Source organism: Tenrec ecaudatus, chromosome 14 (genome assembly GCF_050624435.1).
Source record: "Tenrec ecaudatus isolate mTenEca1 chromosome 14, mTenEca1.hap1, whole genome shotgun sequence".
Classification (NCBI taxonomy): Eukaryota; Metazoa; Chordata; class Mammalia; order Afrosoricida; family Tenrecidae; genus Tenrec; species Tenrec ecaudatus.
The window spans coordinates 11,138,007-11,164,559 of NC_134543.1; the positions used below are offsets into that span (position 1 = coordinate 11,138,007).

The 26,553-nt window shown below is 56.2% G+C and overlaps 1 protein-coding gene across 2 annotated transcripts in view; it reads left to right on the forward strand.

Moving 5' to 3' along the window:
• ITPK1 (inositol-tetrakisphosphate 1-kinase) overlaps positions 1-26,553 on the forward strand; it is a 118,565-nt gene that overhangs the window by 84,201 nt on the left and 7,811 nt on the right. For both annotated transcript variants that reach the window (XM_075531256.1, XM_075531255.1), the window contains exons 4-8: positions 6,532-6,649; positions 17,425-17,523; positions 17,786-17,826; positions 19,915-20,080; positions 24,876-24,943. In XM_075531256.1, coding sequence (XP_075387371.1) covers positions 6,532-6,649; positions 17,425-17,523; positions 17,786-17,826; positions 19,915-20,080; positions 24,876-24,943 — 492 coding nt within the window. The remainder of the gene's footprint in view (positions 1-6,531; positions 6,650-17,424; positions 17,524-17,785; positions 17,827-19,914; positions 20,081-24,875; positions 24,944-26,553) is intronic.

Consider the following 26,553-nt stretch of genomic DNA (forward strand, 5'->3'; position numbering starts at 1 on the left):
AAGGCATACAGCTCAGGGTCACGTTTTCACTGGGGCTGCCAACTCTGTGAACAATGGTTTATCTCCCCACCCCCACCCCTCAGCCACACAGAACCCTCTCTTTGCCCTTAACTGCCCCACTGCCCAGTGGGTGGCCTGAAGTTGCTGTGAGGTTTTCGTGTTCAATGACCTAGGTGAATGGTATGGTATCGTCCACCTTCAGGGAAAGGGTGTGCCTGTGGCTGAGGACTTAGGCGGCACCCTGGGCAGGGGATGCTTGATTCCCCCTACCCCCCAAAGCTGGTAGTCTGTCTGGGCCTTAGGGTGCACTTATAGTATACTTCCCCCGCCCCCCTAGAAAGAGGGCTCTTGTTGTGCAGTCTAGAAGCTGGCCTGGGTGCTGCCACCTCACCTTGGCCTTTATGCACCCCTCACTCTGTGACGGTACTATTCCATTGAGGAGAGGATGGAACTGAGAAACTTGGGGGTGGGTGTCCCTCATCACCCCTGATTTCATGCCCTTAATGATGCATGTTCACCCTTGTCCTCAGCTGGACTGCCCTCCTAGGACAGTCACTGCCCTGGGCCTCCCAACACCATTGCATTCTGCAAGTCCTCCCTCTGCAAGTCTCACTCTGTGTCCAGGTGTCCCTGAGGCCCTTCCATGTGACCAGCATCTCCTGGCCCTGGGGTAGCTCAGGATAGCTGCAGAAGCTCTGTTCCAGCTTCTGGTAGCCTTTAGGGGCCTCTAGGGGACCAGAGTGGCCCTTGCTTCATGGAGAGAAAGAGCTTTGGGGCCGGGGTTTCTACTGTGTCATGAGGACTAGTTCCCATGACCCTCTGAAAGAGCATGCTTCTCTCTGGAGAGACTGGTTGGGCTGAGTGACCCTTAGATCCTGGCCGTTTCTGACTGGCCCTCAGGAAAGACAAGGGTGGGTGGGACTGTCTGTCTCGATGCTTGACCTGTTCCCTGATGCCACCAGCTGGCATGTGCCCAACCCCCAGGCCGAAGGCCTATTGGGGCTGTGTAAGACCAGAAAGGCTTGCTGTTCCCCACTTTGTAATAGATGCTTAAAGCGAGGTAGCAGGGCAGCCTCAACCACCACCAGGATCCGCTCCCCAGGCCACATCCTGGTCCCTTCTGTCCCTAGATCCCAGTCATCTGGAGCTTCAGGTCTTATCTCAACCGCACCCCAGCTGAATGAGCTGGGCAGGGTGGTACCCAGGTGCTCTGAGCCCCTGTTAGCTGGGGGTGCTGTCAGTGCCCTCCTCAGAGGGTAGTCATGAGGGCTGACTGCAGCTGGTCTGGGAATTGGGTGGAATAGAACCTGTATGTGCTGAGTGTTTGAGGAAGGATGGTTGCTGTCACTTTGTGAGCATCTTGGAGTCAAGTCTTTAGAACCTCGAGTTACTCGCTCACTCACTCACTCACTGTCACTCCTCTTTCGTGCTGAAAGCTCTGGGCTCAGTCCTCTCTCAGGAGGAGAGCACAGCGAATAAACCCAAGGTTACCTCCTTTCCCTGGGTAGCCCTCAGGGGCTTATTGTAATAACCCGAGAGGAGTCATTGAAGCCCTTTCTCCTGGGCTATACCAAGTGCTCCTCGTCGATAAGGGGACACTGTTGGCACTGGGTTGTTTTCCACCCAATGAACGCCACTGTGAGCATGGTTCTCCCCTCCCCGTGGAGTGGACCCGGATCCGGTGCTCTGGACTGTTTCTCCTCCTGTATGCTAGCAGTGAGCCTGCCGTCCCGCCTGGCTGCACTGGGGTGATGAACTGTTTGAGGAACCGCCAGGCTGTAACCCCCTGATGGCTGCCTCTTACAGCCCCATCAGCCGTGTCTGTGCCTCCAGTTCTCCACTTCCTCTTCAGCTCCTGCTTGTTGTGCCGGGGTGCCATCCCCGGCAGTGGCGGGCACCGGTGCCTCCATGGGGTCCATGATGAATGCCTGGGGCGTCATCCATGAGTGTGTCCATCGGTCACTTCTTGATTTTCTCTGGAGCAACGTCTAGGTCATTGTAAAGTGCTCTGAACCGGTTTGAAGCAGCAGCTGCTTCACAGTGTACTTCATTGTGAGTTGTGGGTACAAGTCCCTCGTCCGAGAATGCATCTGCAAACAGGGCCCCCTGTTCGTGCCCTGCTTGTCTTTCACTCTCCTGCCCTGCTTTGGAACCCACTTGTTCTTTTGAGGGAGTCTGGTGTGTCCACTGCGTGTTCAAGAGAACATCACCTAAGCCAGCATCGCCAAGATTGACATCATCAAGTTTCAGCTTTGTTCCACAGGGGATTTTTCACTCTTTTTTTTAACGTGTGTGTGTGTGTGTGTCTGCGAATATATATAGGAGAATGCTTAATTTAGCAATCTGCATGTATAATTAATTCAGGGACATTGATGACCTTCTACGAGTTGGATAACTGGTCGCATCCTCCTCTTCCAAGCGCCTCTCCCACCCCCAGCCCATTCATATAGTCTCACTGCCCTGCAGCTTCCTATTAACCTTGCATATGGCTGTCCACATGAGCTCCATCCCCAATTAAACAGACAGGCTGCCAATAGGTCTATGCTGACTCATCTACCCCAGAAGGAAGAGGGGAACTGCCCCAGTGGGTTTCCAAGACTGCACTCCTTTTTTTTTTTTTTAAAGTAAATACTTTTATTGGGGACTCTTACATGTCTTATCACATTTATCCATTGTGTCAAGCATATTTGTACATATGTTGCCATCATCATTTTCTTTTTTTATTGTTTTATTAGGGGCTCATACAACTCTTATCACAATCCATACATATATAAATTGTGTAAAGCACATTTGTACATTGATTGCCCTCATCATTCTCAAAATCCATCGTCATTTTCAAGACATTTTCTTTCTAGTTGAGCCCTTGATATCAGCTCATTTCCCCCCTCCCTCCTCATCCCTTCCTCCCTTCCTTATGAACCCTTGATAAAGTTATAAATTATTATTTTCATTCTTTACATCATCCTCTGTCACCCTTCATCCACTTTTCTATTGTTTGGCCACCAGGGAGGGGGTTATATGTTGACCCTTGTGATTGAATCCCCCTTTCTCCCCCTACCTTCCCCTATCATCCTGGTATCTCTGTTCTCATTGTTGGTCCCCAGGGGTTTATCTATCCTGGATTCCCTGTGTTGTGTACTCTTATCTGTAGCAGTGTGCATGTTCTGGTCTAGTCCGATTTGTAAGGTAGAAGTGAGGTCATGATAGTGGGTGGTGGTGGAGGGGGGGAGGAAGCATTAAAGAACTAGAGGAAAGTTGTATGTTTCATCCGTGCTATACTGTACTCTGACTGGCTCGCCGAGACTGTAACTCTTGACGGAGCCGGCTGGTGGTTTCAAACTTCGGACCTTGCTGTTAGCAGCCCATCAAGTACCCCACTCTGCCATCAGGGCAGGGTTCCTTTCCATCCAGATAGTTCGTTCTTAGGAGCATAATCCTCCAGGGAAGACTTTCTTTACCAGTTACATCATGCTAGTGTTCATTCTCCTTTGAAGAACACTTAGGGAACATTTTTGGTTTTAGACGGAAAAGATGATCTCGGAGATGGTTTCGGGAGTTCGTTCCGCCTGATCTGCTCCAGAAAATCTGAATTCCATGCCCTCACAGGATTTTAGGAGCCCTGGGTGGTATAGTGGTTACAAGTTGAGCCGAGAACCACAAAGTCACCAGTTTGAAACCACCAGCCACTCTGAGGGAGCGAGACAGGGCTTTCTACGTCTTTGAAGATTTAGTCTTAGAAACTGGGACGGGCAGTTCTGCGGTCTCGGCGGCAATGAATTGGAGTTGATTTTCCCATTTGGAGAAGTGCTGCTTGGCGAGCGTGTGCCCGGCTCAGGGAGGATGCCGGCTGTAAGAGTTGAGCATGCCATCAATGGCGATCGCGGCCATCGACGTATTTCTTTTTCTCTTGGTCACCACAGCTCATCCGCTGTTGGTCTCAGTGCCTCTGAGGAAAAGCCTAAGCTCCTGAGAAGTGAGAAGCGTGTCACCCAGCTTCCTGAGTTCTTAGTTCTCGGCCACTCCCGTCGCTCCCCCTCGCTGGGGCCAGATTACTCAGTGGTCACATTGAATCGGTGAATCATTTCAGCTCCCGTCTCTGAAGGATGAGGCACCACAGTGTATAGTGGACCCTGCTGTGTTTGGAGGGGGTGGGGTGGGAGGGAGTTGTGGGACAGAGCCTCATTCTCTGGAGTTGGGGTGGCACTTGAGTCCTTCTCCTACCCTGTGGGAGGCCTGACCACAGGGTCCATACCAGCCCCCTTGACCTGCCCCCAGTGCCTGTGCCGCCTTGAAGTGGGGCGTTGTGCTGTGAGCACAGACAGGAGCAGAGTGCGCTGCCCCAGGCTGGAACACCTGGCTCCCTGTTCTGGCTGGCACTCCTTGGACTGCTGGACCGGATTGGACCAGGCTGGATGCACTCGGAGACCCTCAGAGTCCATGCATTAGCAGAATGTTTAGGTCTCTTTCACTGTTTATAAACACCCTTTGCCTGTCAATCGTCCTTTAGCAGCCTCCCAGGATAGGTCTTAGTCGGGATTCTGACACAAGCCTTCTGACGGCATGGAAGGGAAGCAGACTCCTGTGTTTCCCTGCTGCCCATCCCCTGTCCTTCAGAGGGGCTGCTGAGGAAGCAGTATCTCTGATGTTCAATTTGCAAGCTCCCCACACCACCTAGCTCTACGGAACACCCTGGAGGAACCATGTCACCAGGGCAAGTCTGACGAATCCCAGAGGAGCCTGTGCTCCAATATGCATTTGGGTCTTCTCAAACCCAGGCCTCCTGATCCAGGGCCGGGGTTTCATCCCTCTCCCTCTTTTCCACGCAGGGGAGGAGCCCGGTGGTGCAATGGTCACATGTTAGGCCACTACTTGCAAGGTCAGCAGCTCGAAACCACCAGCTGCCTCATGGGAAAAAGACAAAGCTTTTTACAGTCTCAGAAAATCCACAGGGGCAGTTCTGCCCTGTCCTATCGGGTCACTATGAGTTGGAATCAACTCGATGGCAGTGAAGTTTGATTTTCTGGGCAGGCAGGCTCCCTAGGGGACACATGTCCCATCTGCCATGGAGACATTTCTGAGGGGTGACAAACGGGTGCAGGGTGCTCATGCTTCCTGCAGGTTTTTCCTGGTAGTTCTAAGAGCCTTGTGGGAAATGTAGGAGGCCTGCCACACAATAACTAAGCCAGGAGGAAGCTTGGAAGAAAATCTTTATGGAGGAAGGGAGATGATGGGGAAGGGGGGGTGACTGTGGATTTATGATCTGGTGATCAATCTTCCTCCAGGTCAGCCCTTTCCCCAAGGCCCATGAGACTGCAGAATTGCAGCATTAGAGATGCGGGTGAGGTGCGGGAGGGTTGTTCCAGAGATTGCTTGGGTCCCTGTGGTCATGAGGGTGATGGGTGTTAGGACCAGGGTTCTTTTCCCAGAAGTACGTTGTCCTTGTATTATTTGTTGAAGTCTGTTACAGGGGTTATTGTTAGGTGCTGACCAAGCGCCACCTTCTGTACAACAGAAGGAAACAGCAACGGGTCCTGCACCTACTGTCCTCACCATTGTCCTTACATTTGAGCCCAGAGTTGCAGCCACTGGGTCAGTCCATCTTCCCCTTCTCTTGACCAAGCATGATGTCCTCCAGGGACTGCTCTTCTGACAACATGTCAGCACTCTGGCTGTACTTCTTCCAAGACAGATCTGTTTGTCCTTAGGGCAAGCCTTGGTACTTTCAGTATTCATTGCCAGCACCATTCTTCGTTGGTCTTCCTTATTCACGTTCTTAACTTTCACATGCACACATGAGGCGATTGAACTACTACGGCTTGGGTCAGGTACACCTAGTCCTGAAAGTGATTTACCCCATGCCATATGCGATTTGATCTGTCGACTGCTACTCCCATAAGGTAGATTGTGGATCCAAGCAAGGCACAATCCTTGACGTGAAACCCGTGTCCTAGTGCTTGTGTGGGTGCAAATTTCTCAAGAAGATAGTAGCTTCCTTATAGACTGCTTGTGTCCTCACCCTCACATTTCCATTGTCCAGTTCCATTGTCCCCAACTTTCCCAAAGGGATTCTAACCCATCCCAGCATTATTTCACTCCTCGCTTGGTTGCAGCCTTGGAATCCTGTCCGTGCAGGCTTCGGGACAGACACTCTCAGTAGAGTGTCCTCCCCAGGTGGGCTCCAGAAATGGGACCAAAGCCTGGTTTCTCAGTTGGGGCTGAGTTTTGACTCAGCCAGGCCATCTCAGGGCACACGATGACCGCTGCCCTGCTCTCTCGGGGAGAAAGAAAACGCTCTGTCCCAGCATTCTTTGAGATAGCCACTAACCTTATGCTGATTGGACCAACTGGGGTCCCGTGAGCCTCCTGGCCCAGTGTATGGCGTGCTGTGATCGGCCTCTCTGAAGGCAGCTGTGTGCTCCTTAGCAGGTAGCGGGCATGAACCAGTGGTGGCAGCTCCCTGTATTGTGGGATGCCCCTTCCTCGACCCTGCACCCCCGTTCCCCCAACCACCGGATGTTGCTCTCATTTCAGGAATACATCGACGCCCACCCTGAGACCATTATCCTGGACCCGCTACCTGCCATTAGGACCCTGCTCGACCGATCCAAGTCCTACGAGCTGATCCGGAAGATCGAGGCCTACATGGAGGGTAAGGAAGGACGGGTGTGGCCTCTCCCCCACTGAGGGTGGGGCTGCCAGGGTCCCCGACTTAAGTCTTTTCCAGCACTTTGGGACAGGGGTAGCTGAATTCCGCCTAGTAGAGAACATTCTGGGATCCCTTTCTCTGTCCTTGGGGCCAGCCAGCTGATGAGGAGAGAAAGGCCCCAGTGTGCTCTGGCGGGGTGGGGTTGGGGTGGGGGTGGCTTGGGCCACTTGAGGAGGCTTTTGTTCCCTTGTGTCCAGCCCACAGGCAGTGGCGGGGTGGCGGGGCCATGCTCAGAGGACAGAGGACGTGCAAGTAGAATAGCCCAGCGGCGCGCAAGGGGAGTTATGTAATTGCCGAAGGAGACAAACAAGGAATTTAAAGGGCCTTTAATCAAACACATGGAGATCTGTCATGTGGTGGCTGAGCCTCGCGGGGTACTGGGTACGCTGTGTCCTCTCTGGTGTGAGCCTCCCTGCTCACCGCAGGCTTTGGTCCAAAGGAAGGTATCCTCCCCACCTGGCAAGGCAAGGCAGCTTGAGAGCATGTGGGACTGCCTTCCCAAGATGTTAGCTTATGTCAGCCAGGGTTTCCAGAAACACTAACAGATCAAGACCTCCTAGTTTCCTCGCCTGTGCCCAATCTGCTGTGCTGAGAGCCTTCATTTGAAGGAAAAGGCTCTTTGCCTGGGCCCAAGATTCCTCCGGGTGGGGAGGCACACCACCGCCCCGTGGGGGCTGACAGGTCTGGCCTGGGGTCCTTTGGTGCAATGACAGGGCTGGTGGGTAGAGCGGGGCTCCCAGAGCCAGGGCAGCCTATGGGAAAGGGGCTGTCCTGGGCAAGATGGGGCTGCGTGTCAGGCTGGCTGTGAACTGGCTATGCTTGTTCTCCCTTGCACATGGGAGGCTGCGAGCGGTCAGCAGAGCCTGTCTGTATGTGGACTTCCCACTCAGGGTCCCTAGCTCCTGACCTCTAGCCTTTATGTCCATGTCCATGACCGGAACAACCACCCCTACTTACATTTAGGGCACAAAACATGAGAGCCTTCGGAATCTGTGTGAAGCTCTGGGTTCATGTTCAGACCCACCGGCCTGGGTGCCCCTGGACCGGCTACCACATGCCTGGATCCGGAATCATCCTCAGCGTGGACCCTTGGGGTTGTCTGCCGGAGAGAGGGCTCACTTTGGCTGAGCTGGGGGGCTCTGATGAGGACAGGGTACGGTTTTCATGCCAGCCCTCTCCAGAGGTATGATTGAAATGGGGAGGGGCCGAATTGGCCAGCTGTGGGGTCACAGCCAGTGAAGGCGTAGAAGGGGGAGTGAGGCGCTGAGCCTTTAACTCTGCCCCACCTTATACCCAGCCATGGGCAGGAGAGGGTCCTGGGTCCCAAGTGCTCTGCCAGGGCTGCCGTGCGGGTCACCCAGGGCAGATCCCAGTACCTTCCAGACCCAGTGAGAGTCTGCTGACCAAACCCTCCAGGCAAGCAGGGCACCTGGCCAGCAGGAAATGGCCTGTGGGTGGCTGACACTGCAGCACCCTGATTTTCTTATCAAGGTTCAGGGCAGCTTGAATTCTTCCAGGAGTAGGCAGGGGTGGGGTTTCCTGGAGCCCTTTCCTGCCCACACTCAGGAGGCTGGTCTCTGCCGCCCATGTCCCTGCGTCCTCCCAGGTAGATAAGCAGCTCCTCTGAGAAGGAACAGATCCTGCTCCCAGAGGGGCAGCCCCGGCCCCTCTGCCAGCTCCCTTGTGTTCCTGGAGGCACCCAGCCCTCCCGAGCACACTGTAAGTGGCCATAATTACCCTTGAAGCACCTGTGGATAATTACAGCATTCCAAGTGACACCGTGTCTTCCTTGGAAGACTCCCTCGAGCTGTCACCATTTCTGTGCGGAGCCGCCTCAGGCTGCTGACACAGCCCCGGGTGGCTTCTGCAGGGGTGCCTGTGCCTGAGCAATAGCGAGGGTACCTGCCCTGCAGTGGGGGCATGGGTGCCGCCCCACTGAGTACACAAGGAATGACGTTGATGGCAATGGGAGAAGTGACAAGTCCGTGCTCCTGGGGAACCTAGGTCCAGACTATGGCAGCCCCGTTGGCTTGGGGTCAGTGGGGAGTGGCTGCCTGGCCAGTCGCTGCCTGGGGGCACCACCTTTCTCCATACCCAGAGTCTGGTGCCAAGTGGCCTTTCCCTGGCCACACCTGGCTGTCTCACCGATTCCCCTAGCTGTCAGGTCGCCCCCACAACATAGATGGGAGGTAACTCGGGCTCCAGGAGGATAGCACTGCACCTGCTCTCCTGTCCATCAGAGTCCAGTGTCCGGACAAGGACGGCAGCCCGCTTCTCCCGAGGTGGGCCCTCGTGGTCTTGGACCCTAGCCATCAAGTCCTGTGATGGAGAGGGTCGCTATGGAAGGTGCAAAGGGCAGCAAGCTCCAGGAGCACCTTTCTCAAGGGCCCTACAGACACACCAACACACCCTACACCAACACCCCCCCATGTCTCTCTGTTCCTAGCTCATCGCCTGAACTGAGTCTCAGGCCACACCCAGCTCCAGCTGCTGAGTAGTCTGGGAAATGTTGTCCTTATTCTGGGCAGCCATGTGCCTAGCTAAAATTCAAGAGTTTGCTCCCCAGGGAAGAATGGGAACCCTGCATTTGGTGGGGGAATAGCAGTGTGCTGCCCTTTGGAGATGTGAGCTGCTGCCTGGGGGCCCACCTTTCCCTCACGCGATGGACACTCAGTACAGCCAATGTTGTCTGCCAGCCTGGGGATGAGCTCCATCCCTGCAGAGCAGCTCTAACAGGAGGTAGGACCGTGGCAGTTCCCTGCTCTGAGCGCCCGCATAGATGACTGTGCTGCCCTCAGCTCTAAGCCACCAGTCCACTTAGGGGGCAAGCCCACCGTCCCCAGCCATAGCTCCATAATTGAGCCACAGCACCCTGGTTGGTGACCTCTTCTGGGAGGCAGTCAACCCCTTGGGGACACACCTGCCCCCCACACACACACACACGGAAGGTAGGCACCCAGCTTTCTCCCTCAGCCCTGGTGTAGGATATGGGACTGGAACTTCTGGCCAGGTGGGAAACAAGTCCCCATGGCACTTGTTTTGCAGAAATTCGGCTGCAGGAAACAGATTTTTGCCCATTTCTACACAATGAATGCCTGGAGGCGGGCTTTTTTGAGCCACAGTAGTGGGACACACACACACACACACACGTTGATAGGAGCAGCCCTATTGCCTTCAAATGTGTGACCATTCTCCCTTTTAATTGGGGCAGCTTCTGTAGTTGGCAAGGCCGAGCGTCTCTCTCTCCTTGAGAGTCTAGCAGCACCAGCATTTTGCTCTGAGCTTGGGTCTTCACGGTTTTCCTGTCGGTCTTTTTCTTGTTGGTTTGTGAGGGCCCTTTTGTTGTGAGAAGACTTGATGGAAACCCCGGCCCTCACACTGTCTTTTCTGCTCTGGGCGTCTTTTCCCCAGGAGAGCCGTGGGCTGCACTGGGAAGCTAGGGGCTGGCTGGTCCAGAAGGGGCCATCAATCACAGGGACAGCTGTCTCCGTTCAGCTTTTCAGTGCTGGCCTGAGCTCTGGAATGTCAGCACCTCTGCCAGGCCAGCTGAATCTGGCCCTTCTACTCCTGGGCTGTGAACCCACCGAGTGCAGACAGCTGCTCGCCAGCCACTGCAGATGAGACGGGTCACCTGTGAAGGCAGGCTGGAGGACGACCAAGTGGCCAGCTGACTGCCAAACTTGACACTGATTTCTCCGAAGGAGGGGTGGGCTAGAGGCCTAGGGGTTGGAGAGGAAGTGGGACACAGCACCAGGCCCAGGGAAGAGAGGACAGATGGAGGTGCTGAACACAGCCTTCAGGGAAGGGCATGTCCTTGGCTGTGGCCGGAGGCCTGGAGTTGTCCCAGCCAGGCCAAGGAGACAGGTGGTTGGTTACTTTCCTCTGCAGAATCAGTGCTGTGGCCCCTGCTTCCTCCCAGGGCTCTACACTGATGTTTCCTCCCAGCTGTGCGGGGTATTCCTGGAGCTTATTAACCAAAACCAAAGCAAACTCCGGCTGACAGTGGGTAGTGACTCATGGCAATCCTGCTGGGCAGAGTAGAACTCCCCCGTAGCCTTTCCAAGGCAGCCAGTTATTACAGAAGCTGCTGCTTCATCTTTCTCACCAAGAGCAGCTGGTGGGCTTGAATTGCCAACCTTTTGGGTGGAAGCCAAGTGTTTTACTCACTGTGCCATTGGGGAGTCTTTCCCCAGCCTGACTCTATCCATAGACCGCCAGACCCTGGCCTCACGCTCACCTTACGCCATCTAATCAAAGGGCTTCCACTTGCATGAGACCCTGGGGAGGAGAGTAGCCTGAGGAACGGAGGTGTGGACCCACACGTGTTGCTCTCAGGTCTTTTGGATCCGGATCTTCTCTGGCTTCCACGTCTGCAGCCATACGGGCCTCTCTCTTCGTGGCTCAGACTTGTGGCTGCTCACCCAGTACTGCCACTATCAACGTCAGCCAGGAGAGAAAGCCGGGTCCCCCGGAAGTGAGAGAGCCTCCACCTCTGTCTAGAATTGAAGGATCCAACTCCCTAACAAGGAGTAGAAGAGGGCAGGTGTCTGCAGAAAGATGACGTGAATGGGCTTTACCCATTCAGTGCCATGCTACAGTCGCCAGGGCCGTTCCAGGCCAACGACACCGCGTGGTGGCTATTCGGGGAAATGCAGGCCACTGCCGCCTCTCGGAGTGTTGGGGGTCAACCTGGTGTCCTGCCCCAAGGGAGGCATTGCCCAGTTAATGAGTCGGAATCCAGACGGGGAGAATGCAAGAGGGCATGAGAGACGAACGGCACAAGGAGGTGACCGCACAAGAGGGGGAACCTGCAATGTGGCTGTTGCTCAGTGAGGCTGAGCGAGGTGTCCAGGGAAGAGGGAGGTGCAGAGGTGTGGTGGTGAGGGAAAGTGGTCAGACCACCCTGCAAGGAGCCAGGATCAGCTGGAATGCTCTTGGGTTCTGCAGTCAGAGTGGAGTTGGGAAGGTGGGCAGGGGCAGAGGCTGGAGTGACTCAGGACCCTCCCTCAGGTTGTGGACAGTCTCTGAGCTGGCAGCCCACCTGCTCAATGTAGGTGGGAACTGCAGAAAGAGGTTGGCGGGCTGAGTGAGTGAGCCTGGATGAGGTGGCCTGGGGTGGCTGGAGGCTGGGGTCTTGGGGGACAGGGTGGTTGGTGCTTAGGGCACCAGCGAGGGGATCTCCTGATCTGTAAATGGAGCCCTGGTGGCATTGTGTTAGACTGTTCACCATACGGTGTGTGGTTTGAACCACCAGCTGCTTTGTGGCAGAAAGCTGAGGCCTTTTGCTCCCTTGAAGACGTGCAGTCTGGGAAGCTCACAGGGCAGTTCTTCTCTGCCTCTAGGATTGTCAGGAGTCGGGATGGCCCTGCTGGTCTGGTCAGTAAGCTGAAGCCGTGGTCCTGTGAGGATGGGTGGTGCTGGGCTGTTGCAGCTGCCCAGAACCTGGCTGTGCTGCAGGGCGGGGGCTGTCAGAGGGGCGGACAGTTTCCTGGTGCCCTGGAAAGCCCGGAGTGTGCAGGGGACCAGGCCAACTCTACTTCCTGTGCCCTTTGTGGGTGTGACCTCATTGAGCCCCCAGACAATCCTGGGAGGCAGGCAGCATAGCTGACCCATTTGACAGATAAGGAAAAAGAGAGACCCATTGGCCTGGCCCAGGCGGCAGTGGCCTTGTGGAGGGCTGGTTCTCAACCTCAAAGTTGATGGCAGTAATTGCCGCCTCATTTTGCCCTCTGGGCTGTCCTGTGCCATGACCACTTCCTCCAGGGAGTCATCCTGGCCCCCGCTGACCCTGGGCTCCTGCCTGGCCAGCAGCCCTCCCTAGTGTTGCCCGATGGGAGCCAACTGCAAGCACAATGCATTTGCTCGGTGGCAGTAAGGGGAGGTTAGCAACTCATACTGGTCACCTGCCCACTGGGTGCTGGGTGTCAGCGTGAGCGCTTCCCTCCACAGCTGCGTCTATAGGATGAGTCAGGAGAAGAGCCTCTTGGGACTTGGTGGCACTAGCCGTCTTGGCCCCAGACTGGAGGAAGCAGGGCAGAGGGGACTGATAGTAGCCTGAACAGTGGGCTAGGTGGCCATCAGACACATTGCCCAAGCCCCCTCGCCTGTGCTGGTGCGGCGCAGATGACACCCAAGCGCCCATGGAGCCAGCCGCCTTCACTTGGCAAGGCAGCAGAGATCATGACGCCCCTAGGAGGTGCCCACTGTCGTAGTGCTGGTCTTTTGGAGCACTCATGAGAGCGGGCAGAGCCCAGGTGTCACAGGAAAGGTGCCAGGGCTTGTTCCAGGTGAGGGGAAGGACCATAGTTCCTGCCACACTGCCCAGGACACTCCAGCGCTGATCTGCCCAGGCTCTGCCCCACCCATATCTTTGCCCCTGGGGTGTTGCTTTTTCCCTTTCATCGCAGACCCTTCAGGTGACCCCAGCCCCCAGGCTAAGAGGCCGGTGCCCTCAAGCACCCCCTCCCCATTTTACTTGCTGTTGGGAATATGCACAGCAGGACAGACTGCTTGTGGAGTTCGGAGACTCCCGGTGTGTCCTCTGGGGTGTACACCAGTTCTCGCCCTCCCACTCTCATAGTTTACGGCCCCTGAGGTTGCCATCCGAGCTCGCCCACTACTGTCACTTGGATCCCGTAGAGGTATTTTTAGTTTAAGGTTCAAAGATGATCCCAAGGAAATTATTTGAGGGGGTTATCTGACCTCCGTGGATCCAGAAAGTCTAGATTCCATGAGAGCTGGATTCCTGCCCTCCCTTTGAGCAGGAGGCTTCTATGGTTTCTGTGGTCCGCGCATTCAGTAATGGTAACCAGGCACCATCTAGTGCAGCGGTTCTCTACCTGTGGGTTATGACCCCTTTGGGGGTCGAACGACCTTTCACAGGGGTTGCCCTACTCATAACTATAGCAAAATGACAGTTATAAAGTAGCAACAAAAATAATTTTATGGTTGGGGTCACCACAACACGAGGAACTGTATTAAAAGGTTGCAGCATTAGGAAGGTTGAGAACCACTGATCTAGTGCTGCTGGTCTCAAGGCAAAGGAGGCTGCTATTCAGCCTCACATTCTATTTCCCTCTCCTGTTCTTGACTCCTTGATCCCCGCTGCTGGAGGGTGAGGGGGGATGTACCCCTAGGTTTTTGTTGGGAGATGAGCTGGTTTTCTAGGTCCAGAAGGTAAATTGGCCCCACAGAAGGACATTGGGACAGACTCACTGCCATCGCACCCAGCCAGGGCTACCTTCCTGCCCCAGTGTGTTCTGCCCAGGATGGCAGGGCCTGGCACAGTGCAGTCCTTTGCTGTAGGTGGCAGCTTTCAGGTTCAAGGCCAGGCTCCAGAGCTGCCCCTTAGCAAGCTGGTCCCAACCCCTCCTCGTCACTGACTCTTTGGTTTTCTTGCCAGGCCTGAGCAGGTCCCACCTGTCAGGTGAGGGCAAGGCTTCCCGGCAGAGTGGACAGGGCACCGAGGGTCTGGTAGCCTGTGCGTGGCCATAAACTGGTCCCCTCGCTGGGCCTTGGAACCCCTCGCCAGGACCTTCCAGCCTCACATTCCCTGTGGCGGATGGCAGAGCGGGAAGTTGGGCCTCTTCCCATTTCCCAGGATCCTTGTCGCAGTTCTTACAAGAACATGAGCCACCCTAACGACAGGCCAGAAATAAAGACGATAAATTAAGCAGCACTAGGCTGTTTTCAGGAAACAGAAATAGCTGGGTGCCGAATCACAGAAGGAGCCTTTGTCCCGGCTCTATTTGGGGACAAGATGCTGGACACGTTTCCCATGGCTGAGTAGGAGGGACCTTGGCTGTCCCCAACTGGGGGTGGGGTTGCATGGCTGCTGGACTTGGGACCAGGCCGAACCACCAAGACACCGGGTTGCCGCAGAACCTGGTTTTCATCAGCCTGCTGCTCTTCTGTGTCCACGCACTGGCTGCCGCTCCCTTTCCTTGCCTCTCAGGGAGAGTCCACCGAGCAGCAGGCTGGCTCAGTGCTCGGGCTGGTCCCAGGCCACTCATTCAGCACCTTGTTCTCCACTGTGTGCGAGTTTTGGGGTGGCTGTGTGTGCTTGGTGCCTGTGGGCGTGTGCACTGGGTGTGGTGCCTCCCTCCTGTTTAGCTTTTTGTAGAACGGCCAGGCTGTGTTCTAAGGGGCTGTGCTCATTCACGTTCCCACCAGCTATGAAGGAGGCTGTCGGTTTCTCCACAGCCTTGCCAACACCTGCTAGTTCTCACTTTTTTTAATTTGCCGTCCTAGTGGTATCTCACTGTGGCTTTGATTTTCACTTCCCTGGTGGCCAATGAGACCAAGCATGTTTTCTTGAGTTTGTCGGCCGTTTGTGTCTATTCATTAGAGAACGATCTACTCAAATCATTTAAAAGTTGGATTCTCACTCAACTCACTGCTGTGAAGTCGATTCCAACTCTCAGCAACCGTGGGGGACAGAGTGGAACTGCCCCTTGGGGTTTCCGAGGCTGTGAGTCTTTTTAGGAGCAGAAAGCCTTGTCTTCCTCTCGGATGAGTGGCTGGCAGGATCAAACTGCTGACCTTACAGCCAGAAGCCCATCTTGGAACCCGGCCACCGGAGCTCCTTTTCAGTGTTATTCATCTACCTTGTTGAATTGTTACTGGTTCTTTATATGTTTTCTGGACACAGGCCCCTTAGATTTGCGATCGGTAAACATTCTCCCCCATTCGTGTGGTGTGTCATTTGACTTCTCGACAGTGCCCTTTGGAGCGCAGAGTCTTTCATTTTGGTAAAGTGCAGTTTCTCTTATTGCTCTGTCCTATTTGAGAAACAGTAGCCTCGGTCAAGGTCACAAAGATTCACACCTTTGTTTTCTTCTAAGAGCCTCCACGTTCTAGCGCCAGCATTTGAGCCTTGGATCCATCTTGAGTTAGAATTTGTGCGTGGCGTGAGGCAGGGGTGCGACTCCATTCTTCTAGCCAGCTGTCCCTACACTGCTTGTCGAACAAATCTTTCTTTCCTCAACAGAATGCCCTCGACAACCCCGTGGAAAGCCAGTTGGCTGTGGATAGATATCCAGGTAGATGCTTGGATTTTCACTTCTGTTTCGTCGTGTGTGCCTATCTTTAAATGCCTTTGCCTGGCAATCTCAACTACTGCAGCAATACTAGTAAGCTTTGACATTGGGAAGCGAGTCTTCTAGCTATATTCCTTTTTAAATTAACATTCTTTGTATCTTGCATTCCACTATGACTCTTAGGATACATGTGTTGTTTTATGCAGAAAGACCACTGGGGTTTGGAGAGGGAGTATGGCTCAGGGTTTGGAAAGTGCTGAAGTTCTGGGAGGGGGGAGTTAGCCCCGTGTTTGTAGTGCCCACAGCCCAAAGGGGGTGGTGTGTGTGTGTGTGTGTGTGTGTGTGTGTGTGTGTGTGTGTGTGTGAGATAAAAATCCCCTTGGCATCTATTTTTTCCAAGCTGCATGAGTTTTAATGTACTGGCTCCCCCGCCAGCCAAGTCACTGAAGCGCTCCTGGAGACAAGCTTCTGTGGACTGGTTTGTGTTCTGGGGAGACTGTCCCCACTAGTGACCTGCCTTCCCTGGTCCCTGTGCCCAGAAGTATAACCCCTGAAGGTCTAAGGGAAAAGACAGCAACGCACACAAGAAAAGTCACTGCAAGCTGGCTCCTCTATGTTCAGCAGAGATGTTCAGACGTGGCTCAGCTGGTGCCAGGAGACTGGAGCTGTGCAGCTTGGGGTGGGGGTCTGACCCCAGAGGGGGAGAATTGGGATGAGGGGGCAGAAGGTGGTGCTGCAACAGGCCGGAGGAGCTGGGTAGACCTGCAGGCTGTTGCGAGGGGTGAGGAGCTACTGTGTTTCGCACCCCGGGGTGGGCATGGCCTGCGTCTCTCAGGTGGAGGATTTGCAGGGTGGCCATGGATACACACTTCCATTCCCGGGCCTCCGTTTCCTCCTCACGGGGTTGTGTGGAGGCACAGCCCTGGCACAGTGCCTTGCTTGCTGGGACTGCTGCTCCCGCACAGCCAAGAGGAGAGTCCTCACTGATCCAGGAAGCTGTGCACTTGATTTACTTCAAATTCCAGTCACAAAACTCCAAACCCAGAAGGCCAGCTCTGACTCACAGCGACCCTGTGGACAGGGTAGATCTGTTCCCCGGGGTTTCCGAGGCTGAACATCTTTATGGGAGCAGGCAGTCTCATCTTTCTGTTGCGAAGCGGTTGGTGGGTTCAAACTGCTGGCCTTGTGGGTTAGTGACCCAATCGATGTGTAACCTACCACACCCCCAGGACTTGTTGGTTACAAAACAGTATCCATTTTTCCACATGCCCCTAGCTTGGAGGGACTGGGTCAGACCTGCTGTTAAGAGTCCTGTGGAGCCAGCACTGCAGGACCTGGGTCAGTCTATCTGTTACGGCCCCTCCACTTTACCAAGCTGGATGCTTTTTCTCCAGGGATTTGACATCAAAAAACCAAACTCTGCACCATTGAGTCAATGCCAACTCATAGGACCTGCCCCCTTTACCCCCCTGTGGGTTTCCAAGACTGTGACTGTTTATGGGAGTAGAAAACCCAGTCTTTTTCCCTTGGAGCTGCTGGTGGTTTTGAACTGCTGACCATGCAGATCACAGCCCAGTGTGTTACCACTGCACCACCAGGCTTCCTCTCTCCAGGGACTAGTGCTCCTAATAACGTGACCATAGTACATGAGATGAGGTCTGACTGCTCTCTCCTCCCCAGATGACCGCATCTGCTCCCCGCCCTTCATGGAGCTCACGAGCCTATGCGGGGACGACACGATGCCGCTCCTGGAGAAGAACGGCTTGACCTTCCCGTTCAGTACGTACACACCTAGCCCACCACCAGCAGAGTCCCGACCAGCAGCTTGGGGTGGCATGTGGCATGTGGAGGCCTTGGCTACCCCAACGCCCAGCCACAGAGCCCTAAATACAGGGCTGCCATGGTCAGGCAGAGCCAGAGACCCCAGGTGACCTCTGGAGCTCTAGGAGCTTCTTCCTTGTCACACCAAGTGCCCCGTAGGATCGGTCAGGCTGCATTGATGACCCCACTAATCCTCTCTGCTTCTCTCTCCTGTCCTTAGTCTGCAAAACCAGAGTGGCTCATGGCACCAGTTCTCATGAGGTGAGTGGACACCTGACACCTGCCCCACCTCCTCCTTCAGCTCCTCTCCCTGCCTGGGGTCCGCGCTTCCCGGCCAAGCCTAGGTAGGGTCTGTAGAACCGAGCCCCACCAGAACTCTGTTCTCAGAGCCCACCCCACTCCCCACCACCTGCCCTCTGCCTGTCGGCCTCTGGGGGGTTGGGGTAGAAAGGTGACCGTGAGCAGTGGTGTGTGATGGACCAGCCTCCATCCCAGTCAGTCAGTGTGGAGCAGGGCCACGGCCACTGCACACTGAAGCCTTCTGGCCCGGTCTCCAGAGTCCCACTGGGGTCTGGGCTCCGTTTCTCCCTCCTGTGACAGGATTAGACAGTCACTGTGGAGAGATAAAGGGAGTCCCCACCCAAAGCTATGGCAGTGGGCCTCGGGTCAGGGTGGGTGCCCAGCAGCATACTGGGTAATTGTGGAGGTAAAGAGTATGAAATGTGGAAACTCCTACTTAGCCCATAGCCATCAACTGTCCCCTGGGTGTCCCAAAAACCCCTCATCCATCTGTCCCAGCCTGGCTCCAGTGTGGCTTCCCCTCCCCCACCTGTGCATTTTGGAGCCGCTGCCTTCAAAGTGCGCTGTTCTTCCGAGGGACCCCCTCCCTCTGGGAGGTCGAGAGCGGAGTCTGTGGAGATCTCACAGGAGGACAGAGACCGCTTGCTTGGTGACTGCCTTTAGGAATGAAAAGTGGGCATTTCTTTCTGGGGTGGGTCCTCCCTCCTATCCCAGCCTGTCCAAGCCCTGCCTTTGACTCCTCAGCCCTGGCCCTGACCAGCCCCTCCCCGCCCAGTGACTTGCAGAAACCAGCCATAGCACCTTTGCATAGCCTCATGACTCTCCCCGGGGAGTGGCTGATGGGGCTGAACCACTGACTTTGCCCTTAGTGGCCTGACTCACAATGCCACCAGGGCTTCCAGGGCAGAGACTTAGTCCTTGTTAAGTAAATTCACCAACCGGAAGGAGGACTAGCTGCCACCCTCCATGGCCAGGACCTCTCCCTTTCACTGTATTCACAGAGCCATGTGGCCTTTCTGTTTCGCTCGACCCTCCTTGGAGCCTCTCGCTTTTTGAAAACACAAGAAACAAACAGAAAGCTCCCAGCATCCTGTGCTGCCCCGTGCTCGTGCTGGCGCTGGGGCTTGCCCCCCCCCCTTCCGTCTGTGCATACACACACAGCACTCTGCTTTCCCACCGAAGCCTGCATGTCTGCTTCTGCCACACCCAGCTGTGTGCCTGGCTCCTAGGGGCAGCACTGTGTGACAGCTGATGTGGAGGTGCCACCAGTACAGCGGCCAGCTGTCCAGGTCCTGTAATCCCTGCTCAGCCAGCCCAGGCATCTGGTGGCTCCTGCCTGGGGCCCTGAGGGCCTGGGGATTAGCTGTAAACCCCAGCCCAACAGCTGACTGAAGTGTGCTGCCGCCTGACCCCTGGTTCCTTTGTCCACCTTGGGGCGGACCTGGCCGCCTCCTCTGCCCCTCCATCCTGAGTCCCCTCCATGTCCCAGGGACATGCGCAGTGGGGAGCAGCCTATACTGGCCTTTGCCTGCTGCTCAGAGCATCCGTGGGGTTCAGTGGGGTAAGAGGGTCGGCCTGTTGCCGGGCAGACCTGAGTCCATCTCAGGTCCCCTCCCATTCCTACATGTCACTTCTTGGACTGCAGCTTGCTCATCTGTAAGCCAAGGGGTGATAGCAGTGACCCCCTCAAAGGCGAATTGTGCGGGCGACCCTAGGTAGCCGACGTGATGGCTAAGGTGGGGACTGCATGTTGTGAGTCCCGTCTGGGGCCAGCTCGTCACATGATTCAACCTTGATCCAAAACCTCTGACCCCAAGCGGGATCCTTTCACGCCTGCCTCTGCACATCCTATAGCTGAGTGGCACCCACTCCAGGCTCCCATCCCCCTGGGGGTGGGGAGGGCACAACCTGTGCAGCGCGCCCTGGCGGACCTGACAGATTCAGGGTTCCCAAACCCCACTGCATGAGCGACCTCCAGGTGCCCTTGCTTGCTGTTCTTCTGGGCTCTGGACCTTCCGATGGACCCTCCCTTTGTCCCTACCTCCCCAGATGGCCATCGTGTTCAACCAGGAGGGCCTGAGTGCCATCCAGCCACCCTGTGTGGTCCAGAATTTCATCAACCACAACGCCGTCTTGTACAAGGTGTTTGTGGTCGGCGAGTCCTACACCGTGGTGCAGAGACCCTCCCTCAAGAACTTCTCTGCGGGCATGTCAGGTAAGCAGGCCTCGACCTGTTCTGGGTGATCCTGGGCCTGGGACATGGTGCACACTGTCTGTCCTTCTGCCCGTCCCCTGACCCCTCCCACATGCTCTGTCTGAGATGGGAGGTGGGGACAGAAAATGATGGTGTGCGTGGCATTGCATAGGCCCACACCTAGGAAGGATTTGGAGAATGAGTCCCAGATGACCTCCTAAACTCCAGGAAGCCTCTGGAAGGTCTTTGCACCCGGGGCCCTTGCAGGCAGTACTCTGGAAGAGAGGCAGCTAGATTAAATGTGGTCAGCGCACCATCTGCCGGTCTACCGGGAAAGGAGGGAGGGCTGGGGGGTGCAGACCCACATTGATGGTTTCCTCCCCATAGGAGACAAAGGCCAGGCTACTTGCTGAGGCCTCCCTGCCTGTAGTCCGCCACGGGTCTTTCTGCCCGTGGGACGGACCTTGTAAAGGGGTCCCCTTACTTGCCACATAGGATCTACACAGTGGGCAGAGGCGCTTGGGGCCCCTTAGGCAGTGTCCTGCCTCGGCATATTCCAGTTGGCCCTGGTGCACAACAGTCAGCAGGTTAGCTGAGGGCCTTCATGTCCAGGCTTTCCCATACCTGCTGTCCACCTCGTCCCAGGCCTGACAGCCTTCACAAGTGACTCAGCCCCAGGTCTGCCCACCCTGGCGCTGCTCAGAGACATGCTTTCCCGGCTCTGGAGGCAAGGCCTACGGCACGTTCCAGAAGCCTTCAGAGCAGTGACTGTCTGGGATAGTGCAGCATTCCAGAGGACTCCCAGGAAGGGGCTGCATGGACCGGGCAGCTGCGTTTCTGCAGACACGTACATGTGTCTGAGGGTAGCTTGTGTACACAGTCCTTTTGAGGGAAACTCATTTCTCATTTTCTCAGGAAAACACATTGTATATGTGTCTGAGGGAAACGTTGAACTTGCGTTACAAGAGGGAAATGTGCGTTCACCGAGGCTGTGAAGTAGCCCGGCTGGCTGTTGTAGCCCCATCTCTGCAAACAGTTGTGTCTTCTTAAAGCCTCTCCTCCTGAGACTCCTGTCACTCCCGCCGTGTAGTTCTCCACAAGGACGTCTAGAATGAGCTCCAGCTGTTCTCCCCTTTCCCCAAATGGCATTACTCTTCACACAAACACACTGTCAACGGCAGCCTCTTCCCTCCCTAGCAGGGTCTGGCAGGCCAGCCGTGGGGTTGGAGGGTCCCCGCCCCGCCCCAGGCATCTGCCCGCAGGGATGGTGGAATGATCTAGGGCGGGGGCCAGTGTTGGCAGCCACAAATGCCAGTGTGCTCGGCTGCGAACTGAAAGGCTGTGGTTCAGACCCAGGCAGCAGCTCCGTGGGAGTTGGGAAAAAGGCCTGGGAATCTCCTCCCGGCAAGATGACACCAAAACACTTCCTGGGGGCAGCTCCCCTCTGCCCCAGGGGTCACTGTGAACCAAACGTGAAGCCCCCTTCCTAGTTCCCAATAAAAAAAAAATGACTTAAACTATCAGACAGAGGTGACTCAGCAGCCATGTCGTGGACACGAGACACACTTACAGACGGTGGGCAAGGAGAGTCCACCCTTTTCACAGAAGGACAAGAAAGCGCTCCACTTTGAAGGTTTTTAGTCACATGCTTTAGTTCCATGGAAGCTCTACAAACTCAAGCCATTTTGTCTTACAATTGTATCTTTCACCAGGATCTTTAGACCTCCAGGAGGGATTATCCACCCAGCTCCTTTTCCTCTGCCCCCAACAACTGGTTTGGAACCGTTGGCCCTTTTTACCTCTCCTGGTTCTAAGATGCTGGGTCCGTTCCCACGAAATGCAGGTCAGGACAGACACAGACACACAGGGGAGGTGTCCGGGTTGGAGTACATGTGGGAACTCTGGGGGTATATGTCCTAAAAGCTGATCCTGTGTCCACTGTTCTCAGGACTCGAGGCCTGAGAGCTTGTGGGGGGTTTGGTCCCTCCTCTGACCTTGTTCTTTGACCTTATGTACAGTGGCATGCCTAATGGACCAGTGGTGCTTCAAACTGGACAGGTGGAGAGGGACTAGTGACCTGGCCTCTACCAGCCTTATTTCCCACTCCACCCACATCCACAGCCTCTGCACCTGTGGCCTATGTGGCAGTCCCACAGCTCCCGCTGTCCGTGTGGGGAGGTGGCTCTGAACCTTGCACGAAGATGAGGACCCCTTTCCAAGCTGCAAGTGTTTTGGTTCTCGGGGGCACTCTGCGTCACTACTGCCGTGATGATGCATGGTGGGCCTCAGGCAAACGGAACGAGTGCTGTCCCCATGACCAGTTCCCGATCAGCTCACACCAGGTCCCTCTTTCTAGTCTAGTGCATGATGGTCTGGAAGCTCTGCTGAAGCCTGTTCACTTCAGGGCAGCATGCGGGTCCTCGCTGGCAGGCAGGGCCCCACTGTTCGTTCCAGAAGTGATGCCCTGCTTTAGCACACAGAGGGCAGGAACGCTCCAGTGAGTCTTTCTGGGACTGAAGTGACGCCCACAGACAAGATGGATGGGCCCTTAGGTGTGGCACCAGGCTCCCATTCCCATGTCAGCCTGTGGTGGATTCCTGGGCAGATACTTCCCTCGGCTGAAGATGAGCAGTCTTCTTGCTCTTCTTCCTGTGGGGGTGGGCTTATTCCTCATTTACCTTTACTCTGAGCAGACAGTTCTCCCTCCCAACCCCACTCCCAGGCACCCAGCTCTATGCTGGGGACCTCACTCACACACCCAATGTGGGCCTTGTTCCCCTTAGAGCAAAGGTTCCTAAGCTTATTCTGTATAAAAATAAGTGGCACCCACCACCCCCGGCAATGACAAGCTGTTGTATTCTAGCCCCTAATCCAGGATAAAGTGTAGGTATCTGCTTTTGCAGCCCCTGGATGGTTCCAGCAACCACTGCCTTAAAGCCACACAGGGAGCGTGTGCAGAGTGGGAGTCTGCTAAGGGCCAGATGGTGACTATTCTCCATTCCCCAAGAGCTATTCAGGGAGAGAGCAGCCAAGGGTGATCTATAAATAAGCAGGCGTGGCTTTGTCCCAATAAAACTTTATGTATAAACACAGGTGAGGGGCCAGATCTGAACTGCAGCTTACCAAGTTCTGTTGACCAATCGTTAAAACCCTGGGCTGCCTATATCAGAAGGTTGGTGGTTTGAACCCGCTGGAGAAACCCACTGCCCTCAGGGGGTCCCAACTCCTAGTGTTCCTGTTGGGCAGTCACTTGGATTTGATGGGAGTTATAGAATGGACTGTGTGCAGGGAATAAGGTAGAGCTAGGCAGCTGAGGCTCCTGCCCCCGGGAGCTTGTATTCTAGTTGTTCTTATCTGTGAAGTGGGGGCGGACTCACCCTTGGGCCTCTTGTTGCTCCCCTCCTCCCGATGTACCCCCCTCCTCAGACCCCCGGGTGTGGCAGTTCCTCAGGCAGATTGTGTGTGCACCAGGACTGGTCCAGGGAGGGCATTGGATGGGCCCCAGGAAGCCAGGGTGCTCTTGTGAACAAGGGCCCAGGCCAGGGAGGGAGGAAGGGCCTGGAGGCCGAGGTTTGTGCAGCGGTCTGGGGCCCTCAGGCTGCCTGAAGATCCTATGGGGAGTGGGGAGAACTTTGGCCAGGGTGTTTCTCCTGGGACCCTGCCCTCTGGACGTGCGTTGGGGGAACTTGGAAGTTGCTCATGCGGAGTTGAGCAGTGGTGTTTCATCCTGCTATGGGGTGGCAGTCTGCCACAGGCCTGGGCGTCTGTTGGTCCCTTCGTGCACCTTGCTCTGAAACTGAGCGTGAGTGGGCAGATGGCAGCCAGAGCTGGACTTCGGGAAGTTGGGCTGGGCATACCTGCAGAAGGCTATCACGGCTGTACTGGGCTCTGAGCTACCTCCAGCCCAGGCCTGGGGCTCAGTCGTGCCTGCAGACCCTTTTCTCGGCCCCCAGAGCTAGAGATCAGTGGGTGGGTCAAGTAAACCCTGCGGGGTGTCTGTTTCCCCAGGCTCTGGTCACAGCAGCGGGAGGACAGTGAGCCCCAGCGGGGCGGCCAGGGGCTTGTGCGAGCCGCTAGCAGGAAGGACGCCAGGTACACCTCGTGCTCGCCTGCTTGGCCTCCACCCGAATCACTCCAACGCATGATCACTGGCGCCTCCAAGCCCTCACCCGGGCCGGAGGGATCAGGGGGCTCCGTGACTGCTCGTAATCTTGTGATTCTTGCATTCTGGGCTCCGCTTCAGTGGCTCGAGAGCGCGCATCTGCTCGACAGACGGTCCTTCTGCAACCCCCGTGTGGCCCAGGACTTCTCTCACCTGGGGGGCTGGGGCACCTACGGTCACTGTCGTCGTTCTCTGACTGAGAGGCCCAGGGTGGGCAAGGAGTGGGGAGTGGGTGGAGGCCCTTGGGACATCCACAGCCAGGCAGAAACATCTATCCTCCTCCCCGGTGGGGGACCCACAGAACCACTGCGTGTGAGGGGGCTCCCCTGCCATGTGCTCCCTAGCCATACCTGCAGGCAGATTCCCGGGGGCTCCCCCAGAGTCCTAGGGCAGCCACGGGTGGGGTTTGTGGGACGGACAGACGGAGCAGTGCTCACTCCTGCGCCTCTCCACCCATCCGTCGCTTCATGAAGTTTCCATGGACACACTGGAATGGGGAGGCTGGTGGGTAGGGGGTGGCCAGCACTGTCATTGTCCTGCAGAAGGATGGCGGAACAGAAGCCCTGAGTGGCTGCCTCCATGGCAGGGTGGCACTGCCCCCTGGTGTCGGGCAGTGGGACAGCTCTAACGGTGGCCCTGCTCTACCTCTTGCAGATCGAGAATCCATCTTCTTCAACAGCCACAATGTGTCCAAGCCCGAGTCCTCATCCGTGCTGACTGCGGTATGTCTCAACAGGCTCTGGGGCAGAGCTGCCCGGGGGTGCCATCCCCACACTCCAGCCCCCCCCCCACACACACACATGCACTACCCTCTTGCTTAGTGTCCTTTCCCTGTTTTGCAAAGGGACTGGGCCCACATTTCAGCCCCCACCTCCCCCTGTGCCCAGTCCACTGATGCGTCCACATTTCCACGGCTCCATGGGCCCCCTGGCAACCGCAGGACCCCTCCCCAGGCAGACATTAGAATGGCACTGACACCCCTCACTGATCTCTGCTGGGCCGCCCTCCTGGAGACCATGCTGGCCCACTGTCTCGATGCTTGGGTCGTCTGCCCTCGGGCCCCTTTCCCTGACAGAGCCCCCGCAGGTCGCCTCATCCGCAGTCACCTCCTCATCCTCCAGCCCCTGCCCTGAGCCCAGGCAATATGTGTCAGCAGGGGAGTCATGGCACAAGGCACCCGGGGCGGGGGACCAGGGTGGTCATGGACACACAGGGCCGGAGTCTGGGGACTCCACTTCCTCAGGAAGGAGCAGACCCCCAGAATCAGCTCTGTGAGTGAGGGCACCCTGGGGGGAAGCAGGCTCTCAGCCTGACCAGCCACTCCCTACGAGGGAAGGTTTTTTCCCCCCCGACCTCTCCTTCCTGGTGGGCGGTGGGGGGCAGGGCAACAGTGTGGCCTGACTCAGAGAGGGCAGAGGGGACTCGGTGCCACCCTGCCTCTGTCAGTGCGTGCACACCCCCCTACCCCTGCCCCTGGCTTCGGGCAGATGGCCATCTGCCTAAGGAGCCCTGTGATGGCAGAAGCCAACTGTCATGCCTGAAAGTTACCTCCTGGAACTCGCTCTTCTCATTGGTGACATGGGAGGAGGTCCGCCTAGAGAGACCGAGCACTCACAGGCGAGAAAGGCGGGCACTCAGCCCTGCCAGGGCACAGGGGTCATTCTTTCCCTGCTTCTCCTTGTCCCTGTGTGTAGCGTGAGCAGGACCCTCCTTCCCCCACACACACCTTCAGACAGACAGCCTGCGACCTTCTGACCTTGGGCAAGCCTGTGTCCTCTAGGCCCATAGGGTGACTGGATGGCAAGCACCCGGACTGGCCAGCATTGCCAGGGTACGGGCAGTGGGCAGTGAGGGCGGGGACTCCCTCCTGACTCCACTCAGACCTCCGAGTTCCTGACCCGATGAGGCAGGCTCTCCCAGGCTGGGTTTGGGTGCAGATGGATCTTCAAGGGGCCGCAGAGGGATGTCTGTGACCCCTCAGACCCCAGGGAATGGCTTCTGCGCCAGGGTCACAGGCTCCTGCTGCGGCCCAGCAATGGCCACAGCCATGTCACCGCCCTTTTTGTTAGCAACGGGGCGGCAGAGTGGATTACATGTTAGGCTGCTAGGTCAGCAGTTCAAATCCAGCAACTGCTCTGCTTCAAAGACTTTGTAGTTCCGTGAAAAAGAGCTCCCGTCTCAGACACCCATCTGGCAGTTCCAACCTGTGCTATAGGGTCACCCCGAGTCGGCTCGACTCAGCGGCAGTGGGTTTTGTTTTCTTGTTAGGGTAAGAACGCGAGGCCCCTGACGGGAGCGAGCCTCGCTGGGTCTCTGGCTTAGGGAGCACCCC